This window comes from Sebastes fasciatus, chromosome 17 (genome assembly GCF_043250625.1).
Source record: "Sebastes fasciatus isolate fSebFas1 chromosome 17, fSebFas1.pri, whole genome shotgun sequence".
NCBI classification, from domain to species: Eukaryota; Metazoa; Chordata; class Actinopteri; order Perciformes; family Sebastidae; genus Sebastes; species Sebastes fasciatus.
In genome coordinates this window covers 5,209,869-5,221,876 of record NC_133811.1, presented here as the reverse complement: position 1 = coordinate 5,221,876, position 12,008 = coordinate 5,209,869, and the positions used below count along the sequence as shown (strand labels likewise).

General features: G+C 39.9%; 1 protein-coding gene across 6 annotated transcripts in view; it reads left to right on the top strand.

Moving 5' to 3' along the window:
• ptprua (protein tyrosine phosphatase receptor type Ua) overlaps positions 1 to 12,008 on the top strand; it is a 264,979-nt gene that overhangs the window by 195,171 nt on the left and 57,800 nt on the right. For all 6 annotated transcript variants that reach the window (XM_074614139.1, XM_074614144.1, XM_074614143.1 and 3 more), the window contains exons 12-13: positions 3,055 to 3,334; positions 7,351 to 7,387. In XM_074614139.1, the coding sequence (XP_074470240.1) occupies positions 3,055 to 3,334; positions 7,351 to 7,387 (317 nt within the window). The remainder of the gene's footprint in view (positions 1 to 3,054; positions 3,335 to 7,350; positions 7,388 to 12,008) is intronic.

Here is a 12,008-nt window from a genome sequence, read left to right as displayed (position 1 = left end):
GGCTTTGAGAGAAAAATGTTGTGTAGCATGTGAGGCTCTGTCAAAGAAAAACAGTATAGTATTGGATTTTTTTAATGATATTTTGCATTTTGATTTTGTAATTTATAATGTATGGTGTCATGGTAGTAAATATGACAGGACATAAAAATGAACACACCAATAAAAATGATCTACCGGGCAATGTTGTACTCAAGATCGGTCTCAAGACCACTTTATGAAGGTCTCGTCTTGGAATCGACCGTATTTTTTACTCTGTCTCAAGGCCCAGACACCCCAACCCGACATCAAAGAACTAACGGTGACGAAGGCCACCAGTCGAGTCGCCTCACGTCGCCTTTGTCTCGGCCAAAAAGTTGCACTCGAACACACCGCAAAGACTACAGCCGACGGCCTGTTAACATGTATATTCTGCGCCTGCGTGAGATGAAATAACTCTCCACACCAGCAGGCGGCAGTAGTCTGTATTCGTCATTCAAAAAGGGGAAACCGGACAACCGAGGATGGCGGATATACAATTAATTGTTACGATACGTACATGAAACAAAGCGGCGTTTGTCGACCGCTTTCACACCACTCTCACTCACCGCTTAGCTTCATTCCAGATGGCCGTGTCGTTGTGAAATTATCTGTTTGTTGGAACGATCAGATGAAGATGAAGATGAAAAACAAGAAGTTTGTCCTCTTGACTTTACTCGTTGGCTTGCTTTCCTCACGCTCCTTTCTCTTCGTGTGCACTGATTTGTTTACGCCGAACAGCCAATCAGACGGATTTCTCTCGCCGACCGGCTCAGGTGCCGATACAACATGCTGAATCGGCTGGAAAAACTTGAGCAGACTAGAGCCGACGGTGCAAGAAACACCGAAAAAAACTAGGCCAACATACGCTCACCTGCGGCCCCAAACTGTCCGTCGGCCGCCCGTCGTCTCGGTGTGTCAGGGCCTTCAGACAAAGAGAACTCAGGATTTTATTTCAAGACCGGTCAAGACCACAACTACAAGGGTTTTCACTAAATTACCTGTGCCTTGTCTGATTTATTTCTTACCATCCTTACTGTGATTTCTCATAGAAAAATTCACCTCTGTAATGCTTTTGATCATTTTATCAAGACATTTCTCCTGGTACACTTCTACACATACACAGATACAGTGTATATATATGGCACTAAAAGAGGCGAATGAAGAGAATTAATTTGTTTTCTGTGGGTGTTTTTATGGTAATGTGGATCTTTCAGATCAGTTTGAGGAGTTCCTCAGTGGTTCCACATTTTATCCTAAGTGTGTCATGCAGTGTGGGACTCGCACTGGTCTGGTCTTGGTCTTGACTTGGTCTCACCCCCCTCAAAGTCTTGGTCTTGTCTCGGTTTTGAAACACTCTGTCGGTCTTGGTCATGGCTTGGTCTGGGTTTAGGTGCTCTTGACTACAACACTGCTACAGGGCTTTAGTTTACAAAAAGAAAACTATTAAAGATGCATTTAGCTAGTATATACAGTGTATTCTAATTTACATATAAAATTAGTATTATTATTCTCCATTTTGGCAAAGCTTTCGGAATTTGCTTTGATATTTGGCATCAAATAGAAGCACAGTACCAGCTGCGATTGTGTTGTTTTCTTTTCAACTTCTCATTTCTTTTTAAAATAAAAAGATAAGATGAGCCTTTACTGATCCCCAGAGGGGGAAAATCAGGTGTTACAGCAGCACAAAGGCGGAATAAGTACAAATAAATAGAGAAGTAAAAATAAAAATAATAATAATAATTGTAGTTGCTTCCATAAATACAAAGCATAATCATGCACACAGCTCTGTGTTTTTTCTCCCTCAGAGGACCGGGCACCATTAGAAGTGTTGAATCACTATTTAAAGGGGGAAATTGTGGCTTTGTGTATCTCGGAACTTGGCCGTCATTCCTGTCATTAATTAGTATATTGTCACTTGCCAAGTTAATTGCAGAGATCTGGAAATGTGGTGACACTGCTAAAAAAACACAGAGAAACACAAGCAATCAGACAATCAGACAGACAGGTTGTAAAATAGGGTTTATTTATAAGTTAGCCAGAAAAAAAGGACACATGGTAAATATATTGCTCAAACTGTCTGTTGTAAACTTCCATCACAGTCTACAGACTTGGCTTCCTGTCTAGAGTTGCAACTAAAGACTATTTGATGTTGATTATTGCTTTGATTAATCGATTATTAATCGCACATAAAGTGTTTAGTTTTTCAAGGTTTTATTCTATTTGCCCTTTAAATGTATTCCTTTTTTGTAAAGCACTTTAAGCTCCATCTCTTGAATGAAAAGTGCTCTAGAAATCATGTTTATAATTATTATTATATTTGATTAGATATTATATATGTGAGTTTCTGTTGTGAAGAAATAAAGACTTCTCTCTGACTAATCTCATGAAATATTCCAAAAAAATCCATAACTATACTGCAGCGTCTCTCTGACTGTATTTCAGCTAATTAGCGTTAGCTAAATTTGCCGTCTCTGGCTGATTTTTGTCCGTTTTGAGGGACAATCGCACGACTACAGGTTCCAATTTAAAAACAGAAATAACTTCCATCTGGTTTCTCTCCATTTTGAGATGGATTAGTGTAGGAGGGCGTTAGCTTTATCAAGCGTTAGCTTTAAAATAGCTTCATCAGCTATTTCAAATAGCTTCATATTGATCCATCCCAAAATGGAGAGACGTAAGGTACATCTGTCAGTTACGTTTGTTATTAAATTGGAACCTGTAATCGTGTTTGCATCTGCACTTTTTTCTCCGCTGTATTAGTCTCTATACCTCCGCAACTTTTCAAATGTTTACTCCAGAGACGAAGGAGACGGCGTCATTTCCTGCGTGTGCCGTGCATGCATTATAGCATTGACCCGACTAATCAATGATGAAATATGTTGCCGAGTACTTTTATAACCAATTTGATTTGATTTAATCGATTAATTGTTGCAGCCCTATTCCTGTTATATAATAAAGATTGGATATTAAATGACTGTATAGTATGATGCCAGTTTTTGCTTCAAGAGTACTAATCTCCACTCTGTCCTCCTCCAGTGCCTACCAGGTGGTGGTGGTGGAAGAGGACGGTTCCCGCCAGAAGAGGAGGAGGGAGCTGGGCGCCGTCGACTGTTTCCCCACACCGAACACCTACGGCGAGGCGCAGGCCAAAGGGACCCCGCATTACCATACGGCCGAGCTGGCTCCCAGCAGTCTGCCCGAGGCCACGCCCTTCACCGTGGGCGACAACCACACCTACAACGGCTACTGGAACAGCCCTCTAGACCCCACCAAAAACTACCTCATCTACTTTCAGGCCACCAGCAACTTCAGAGGGGTAAGAACTGTTAGGATGGCCTCACAAAGGCCTTTTGCTCCTGGAGCTCAGACGTGATACTTTTATGTTCTCGCAACCTTGAGAGTCAATTTAGATTGACTCTCGAGGTTGGCATTTGTTGTGGTTGTGCATTTGTTGGGTTCATTGTTTCCTGGTGAATCTTGTTAATGTTCTCAATGAAAACCCTCAAAAACGCCACACGAGTGAATAGCAACAGCTTTAGAAGATAATTACAATGTGTACTCTACCATTTTTTGTCCAGTTGTCACATTCGCTTCATATTCAAGCTCTTTAAAAACTTTTAAAGAATCTTTTTTTTTTTTTTTTGCTGCGGGGAAAATCAAACAACCGCCTCCCTCCCAGGCTTAAAACGATCTGAAAGAAGGAACTCCCTTAGCAATTGGAAAAGTGACTGAAGCATGAATAAGAAATGCGCTGGCCGGTGTGCACAGAAGCAGTGAAAGCAAATGCTGTTTAAATCATTAGGACCATATGGAGCTTATGTGCGCCCGCCTGGCTGCAGCTTCTCATCTAGATATCAGCATCTGATTCCTCCAGCAGACACTTTTCTTCCCTCTGGGTGCTGCGAGGCGGCCCTCCAGAGAGCCAGGAAGACCAGAGTCAGCCTCTAGGTTCCAGGTCAGGGACTGAGATCTCACCCCCCCCTTGTGATCTGACATCAGCACTGAGCTTTACCCATCATGGACCACCGTTTGTGATGATCGTCCCTCAAGACCAAATTAAGAGCCGTGTTGACACAGCAGCTGTGAGAGCACAAACTAGCCGACACAACAAACTGAATATTATAATTCATGTTTTCATTTTTGGTCCTGCAAACATTCTCATCTCCAATCTATTTTCTAAAGTATAGCTGTGTTTCAGAGGGAGATGTGCGCGCGCGGGGAGATAGAAACATAATATTATTTTGACAATTACCCTGGATAAATTAGATATACGAGGCTTACTATGGGGCCGCCATTGAATTGAAATAGTAATTGCTTTGGCAGACATGCCTTCAGCGGGGCTTGAAAGATGCACAATTGGTGATTGAAACACACGAGCGGGAAAACAAAACACACTCTTACAAGTATTTTTTTTTTCTCCCCCATCAAGTCTGAAGGAGTCGATATCAAGATTGCTGCTATCTGTTACACTAGAAATGAAAATACCAGCATGCTGATATTTCATTTTCATACCCTCTGCTTGCGTTTATCTTTACTCATCACCTGGGATTGTCTGTCACTCATCCCAGTTTTTCACTTACTGGATACACTGTTGGGTCTGTTTTGGATCCAGACCCAGCTTCGCTAAACTAACAGACCTTTTATTGCATCTTTTATCTGTCCTTGTCTTTCTTTTATTAGCAAAGAGTAGTGTACAAAAACTTCAGGTTGCAGGCTTTTTCTTTCTCTTTAGACAGTGCTGTTCACCGCTTTCACTGTTTTAAATTGCAAATGTAGCTGGTAGCAGTTTATATCAGCTATAGCTAATTAACGTTAACTCTAGGACCGCCAGGCTCTTTAGGGGTACTATTTTCTCTGAATGCTACACCCAAGAGCGCCTGTATCCTCGGCGCTGATGGGCCATTAACGCCTCATCAGTCTCCATCTCTTTAGCGCCTTGTGACGACTCAGGCTGTGCCGCTGTGTTTCCACCTCGACAGCGCAGCAATGACATCATTCGACACATTGCATGCATTCTTTAAGTTATTAATAATAATAATAATAATTTGAATGTCAACGTTATGAAAGAAGCTTCAAACTATTCAGTACAGCCCTAAATATCCGTATAGTGCACACACGGGACACAACTTTTATAGTTAGACAGAAAGTGTGATTATTTTTGCTTTCATTTCTGATATTTGACACAAATAAAATGATGAAAACGTGGGTATGTGGGTACATATCTTAGTGTGATTATACTGTAGGTGACTATTGTGTGATTATTATTATTATATATTATGTGTGGGCAAGCATAATGTTATTATTAAGTGATTATTGTGTGAGGGAATATCGGCGTGCAAATTAGTTTCTATGTCCCATTCTTTGTGTCAATGCGCTTATACAGCCATCATGCAAATGCGTCAATTTGGCTCCTGGAGGAGAGTGCCAACATTAATCGGTGCTACTCCTGCCGACTAATGGTATGGGGGAAGGAACCTGCCAAAATAAAAAATTAATTAATGAATAAATAAATTACTTAATTTTCCCTTTTATTTATTTGTTTCTTTCTATTATTATTATTATTATTATAAAAAAAATACAGACAAAAATGAATAAATACAGTTAAAAATAAATACAGAAATAAATAAAATAGAAAATGAAGAGTGAATAAATAAGGGAATTAATACAAAGATAAATAAATAAAGAAGCTAATTAAAGCAGAAACATCAATTTATGTGACATGTTTATCAATTAATTAATGGTTACAGTTATTTTTATATTTTTGCTACATTTAATGACATATTTATTCACTTATCGAGTCATTTATATATTAATTTATTTTTTTGATTTTGGCAGGTTTCGTCCTCCATATAAAGGGGGCTTTTGTCATGTGAAAAAACACAAAAAAATTAACATCTATTTTGTTTTCTTAATGTTATCCTCGGTCTAGCTGCTCTTATCAACCCTGTTTACAGCAGCAGGCAACTGATTTCATTGGAAAAAACTCTGATAAACTCACTGTGCTGTACCTGCTCCGCACAAAAAAATAAAGGTTTGTAACTAGCTTGTAAAGATAATTGAGCATTTATCAGCTTAAGAGAGATATTTACCTGAGGAGTTGTTGGAAACCAAAAAATAGAGCTAAAAAGGAGAGTGAATATTGGACTTAAATTCTGTCATGTGGCCAGACGCTCGACTGCAAATAACTGTTAATGTTGCTCCGTGTCTGCTGGATGTTTAAATGCACAACAGGTGATGGTGCTGTATGTTGATGCTGTGTTGTCAGCTTGCTCCGCTGTCCCCAAGTGGCCAAAAATAAGCTTATCAACTCACTTGTTCTGGAAAAAGAAGGTGTGTTGATACACTTAATGAACATTTCATGACATCTTACTTCCAGGCAATAGAACAAGATTGTGAACATTAACTAGGCTGCCTTTCACATCCGTACTGTTTATGTACACTAAGACAATGAAACGTGATTACATATCTCAAATGAATTTTTTGTTCATTATAACTTTATTTACTTGCAAACGTTTGAGAGCTAAACCTCAATGGATTCTGTAAGAGATTAGAAAGGATTCAGATTTGATAAGCGGAGCCAACGCTGAAATCAAATTCGATAAAATTGCTATAGTTGGATGGGGGGGGGGTTTCTTCAGTAGACTGTGTATCCCTCTTCTTAACAAGATCAGAGGCTCTGTTTCATTAAATTTCTACTTTGACGAGCACCGGTGTCGCTTCCAAAAGTCAAAAGCCCACCTTGACAGAGGACGGGATGACACATGACATACTACCTGCCGCTGCTTTAATAACCCCTGGGTGGGGGGTAATTATGACTTATCTGTCACTGTAAGAGATGAGAACCCACTTGAAACAGATTTCCAATTAAAAAAGCTAATTTGGCAACCGTTTTAGGTGAAAGGTTTTTGACTCCAATCTCAGAGCGCAGATTAGCATAATTGCCCATAAAGGCTGATTGAACTTCCTTAAATCTTAATTTGGTAACATGCCCCTCTATCTCCTGGATAGAGGTGGCTGTTTTGGGGTGGAAGATTGAGCCAATCAGTGGACCCGGGTGAGAGACCTCACATGTCGGAGAGGAGCAGAGGTCTCTCGTATTACAAGGAGATGTCATCCACTCTTATTTTTCAATTATTTCCCTCCGCATAGCAAAGGTCTGGGTGACTTTGACACACTCGGCCGCCCTTGTTGCAGGCTTTAGACAAGGTTGTGGATTTCGAGAGACTGACTCATAATTAAATTGCTCTGTGGTCGTACTTTCCTGCTAATCATTGTGTCTTCGTGGTACCAAGCCAAATGAATTAACTCAGACCTTTTTCTTTTTTCCCACAGGAGACCAGAATAAACTGCATTCGGATTGCTCGCAAAGGTAACACTTGCTTTCCTTTTCAATTTTCGAAGTAGAACATTTTCACGTCAATAAGTCATTATCACATTAATTATGATTCAACATATCTTAAACATGGCAATTACCAACGCTGTCTGCTGTCTGTCTCTCTTTTGTGCCTTTTTTTATATTGTGCTTGGAATGCTGTGTGGCTTTACAGCATGCATAGAGGTGGTTTACAGCACAAAACAAGATGGTGGGGATCTTCTATTAGTCCAGGTGAAGCCTCAACTCTATGGCTAGTGCAAATATCATAGGAAGTTATAGAGTAGTTATATATATATATATATATATATATATATATATATACACACACACAGGTACAGTGGAGGAAATAAGTATTTGATCCCTTGCCGATTTTGTAAGTTTGCCCACTTACAAAGAAAAGAACGGTCTATAATTTTAATGGTAGGTTTACTTTAACAGTGAGAGACAGAATATATAAAAAAAAATCCAGAAAATCACATCATATAAAAGTTATAAATTGATTTGCATTTGATTGTGGGAAATAAGTATTTGATCCCCTAGCAAAACATGACTCAGTACTTGGTGGAGAAACGTTGTTGGCAAGCACAGAGGTCAGACGTTTCTTGTAGTTGGTCACCAGGTTTGCACACATCTCAGGGGGGATTTTGGTCGACTCCTCTTTGCAGATCATCTCCAAATCCTTAAGGTTTCGAGGCTGTCGCATGGCAACTCGAAGCTTCAGCTCCCTCCACAGATTTTCTATGGAATTAAGGTCCGGAGACTGGCTAGGTCACTCCATGACCTTAATGTGCTTCTTCTTGAGCCACTCCTTTGTTGCCTTGGCCGTATGTTTTGGGTCATTGTCGTGCTAGAAGACCCATCCACGTCCCATTTTCAGTGTCCTGGCTGAGGGAAGGAGGTTGTCGCCCAACATTTCACGGTACATGTCCCCGTCCATCCTCCCTTCGATGCGGTGAAGTCGTCCTGTCCCCGTAGCAGAGAAACACCCCCAAAACATAATGTTTCCACCTCCATGCTTGACGGTGGGGATGGTGTTCTTGGGGTTATAGTCAGCAATTCTCTTCCTCCAAACACGGCGAGTCGAGTTGATGCCAGAGAGCTCAATTTTGGTCTCATCTGACCACATCACCTTCTCCCAAGCCTTCTCTGAATCATTCAGGTGTTCATTGGCAAACAGACAGGCCTGTACATGTTCCTTCTTGAGCAGGGGGACATTGCGGGCGCTGCAGGATTTTAATCCATTACGTCGTAGTGTGTTACCAATGGTTTTCTTGGTGATTGTGGTCCCAGCTGTCTTGTGATTAATTAAGAAGTTCCTCCCGTGTATTTCTGGGCTGATCCCTCACCTTTCTCATGATCATCGATACCCCGAGAGACGAGATCTTGCGTGGAGCCCCAGACCGAGGCCGATTGATGGTCATTTTGTGTTTCTTCCATTTCCGAATAATGGCACCAACAGTTATCTCCTTCTCACCAAGCTGCTTGCTGATGGTCTTGTAGCCGATTCCAGTCTTGTGCAGGTCTGCAATCTTGTCCCTGACGTCCTTAGACAGCCCTTTGGTCTTGCCCATGGTGGAGAGGTTGGAATCTGATTGTGAACAGGTGTCTTTTATACAGGTAATGAGTTGAGACAGTTGTCTTTTATACAGGTCACGAGTTGAAATTCGGAGTACTTTCTTAAAGCGAGAGGACTAATCTAACCGGTCTGCGGGGGACAGAATTCTTGCTGGTTGCTAAGGGATCAAATACTTATTTCCCACAATAAAATACAAATCAATTTATAACTTTTATATGAATTGATTTTCTGGATTTTTTTTTATATTCTGTCTCTCACTGTTAAAGTAAACCAGCCATTAAAATTATAGACCGTTCTTTTCTTTGTAAGTGGGCAAACTTACAAAATCGGCAAGGGATCAAATACTTATTTCCTCCACTGTATATACCAATGAAGAAATGCTGAATGAGAAGTTGCACTGAGTTACAGAAGCTAGTGGAACAGTGGCGAGCTAGCCCGGAGGTTTCTGGTACTATTATGTATACATTATTCTTGCTTTCCTTTTCCGTGCAAGATTTATTGTTAACAATTCATTCACATACTGGAGGTGTAATACAACAGGCTGTTCTCATACACCATTCCTAGCTATACCTACGAAAAGTAATGCACTATAATTTGTATATAACCTATGAAATCTATTCGGTTGTAATCCACGTAATTGTGATCCAGGAAGTATAAAGAGCGACAGATGCCACGTAGGGAGGAGGTCGGGGGGATGGGTGGGTAAAAAATACCAGACTTTCGCCCAGGAAACGTTCGTGTCTCGTGTGAAACCACAACTTGTGTGGTGTCACGCAACTTCCGTACTTAAGAAACGTCACTTCCGTAGTTATTTTAACCCAAATCTCGATCTTTTCCTAAACCTAAGTAAGTTGTTTCCTGTGAGGACAGATTTTGAAAAGACTGCATGCACGTAACTAGTAGAGCTGCAACAATTATTCAATTAGTTGTCAACTATTAAATTAATCGCTAACTATTTTGGGGACGGCTGTGGCTTAGAGGTAGAGCGGGTCGCCCACCAATTGAACGATCGGCGGTTCCACATGTCGAAGAGCAAGATATTTGTTCCTTAAATTGCTCACAAAGGCTGTGCCATCAGTGTGTGAATGAGTATTTAGCCTGTAGACATGTAGCGTAAAGTGCTTTCAGTGGTCGGAAGACTAGAAAGGTGCTAAGTAAATGCAAGTCAATTTACCATTTAACATACACGATAGTCGATTAATCGGTTTGAGTCATTTTTTTTAAGAAAACAAAAGTCTCAATTCTGTCATTCCAGATTCTTAAATGTGAATATTTTCTGGTTTCTTTACTCCTCTATGACAGTAAACTGAATATCTTTGAGTTGTGGACAAAACAAGACATCTGAGGATGTCATCTTGGGCTTTAGGAAACACTGATCGACGCTTCTCACCATTTTCTGACATTTTATAGACCAAACAACTAATCCATTAATCGAAAAACTAGTCAACTTGTCAGTTGCAGCTCTAGTAATGAGCGGAAATGTGTCGTCCACATTAAAGCCCACCAACTTTAAAGGTTGATAAATATTAATATTTCACTCATCAGCTTCATGTTTGAAATATGGGATCGCTGGCTTCTTAATGACAGCTTTACAACTGTGGTCCTTGGGCAAATACATTATCAGTCAGACAGGTTTTTAACAAGCCCCTGGTTGAAGCCTTTTATCGGAACCACTTACTCCGAGGTGAAAATGAATTTGAGCGTTACACTTATCATCTTAACTCAGTTGTAATTGTAAGCTTTGTCGTATATTTCGCCGAGCTGCTTTGTGGTTGCAGTATATCCTGCTGTATTTGCAGTGACATGGATTGGAAGATCATAATGGATCATAATGATGATAATAAAATAATGAGGTTATATTGGGGACTTGTTTAATGTCTGTCTGCTCATGTGGTTGCCCCATGGACTCCTTTTGTTAAACGGTGTCTTGCAGTGTCGTATCCCCATGTCTCAGCAATTAAGCTGCTGAAGAAAATGTGTCATTATCTATTGTTAACGAGGGTTTGAAAATAAGAAGCAGGTTATATTAAGCTGTATTCTGAAAAATGCTACCGTAATATCGGGGTGAGACAGAGGCCACAGATTGTCTTTTCCTGGATAACGTTGAATATGTTGAATATGGGCATTTGTGATTCTCTAGATCAGTGGTTGCGCCAAAGATCACAGGGGGTGCAACATGATTTGCTGCTTGATTCTGCTGTGAGGTTGTGTTGGCTAATTTATACAAAAGTCTGTAAATAAAACTATTTAAAAATATCTATTTTTTGCAACTTTGTAGCACAATTTAACAAAATATTCTGCTTCAATCCATATTTGTTGGTGTTTAGCCTTCCAAACACAACATATTCACTGCGGTCAAAAATCTATTTGCTCTCCAGCTTGATGCACACAAAGGGAAACCAGTCTAGCAGCAATTTGACACCTTAAATTACATTTATTGAACCACAAAAACAAAAAATCTATTTAGACTTTAACACTGTTATAGTGAATTAATTAAGTCGTTACAAAAAAAGATCGTATTATGTATCTACATTCGCTTGGCGAATCCGTCAAGACGTCATCACTTTATTTATGTTGACGAAAATGACAAGTTCTATTTCTTAAATAAAGTTGATTTAATAAAAAAAAGACTAACTAATTTATAGGGCTGTCAATTGATTAAAATATTTAATCACGATTAACCGCAAATTAATCACACTTTTTATATATGTTCAAAATGTACCTTAAAGGGAGATTTGTCAAGTTTTTAATACTGTTACCAACATGGGAGTGGGCAAATATGCAGCTTAATGCAAATATATATTTATTACTGGAAATCAATAAACAACACAAAACAATGACAAATATTGTCCAGAAACCCTCACAGGTACTGCATTTAGCATCAAAAATATGATGAAATCATAACATGGCAATCTGCCCAACAGGCAACAACAGCTGTCAGTGTGCTGACTTGACTATGACTTGCCCCCAAACTGCATGTGATTATCATAAAGTGGGCATGTCTGTAAAGGGGAGACTTGTGGGTACCCATAGAACCCA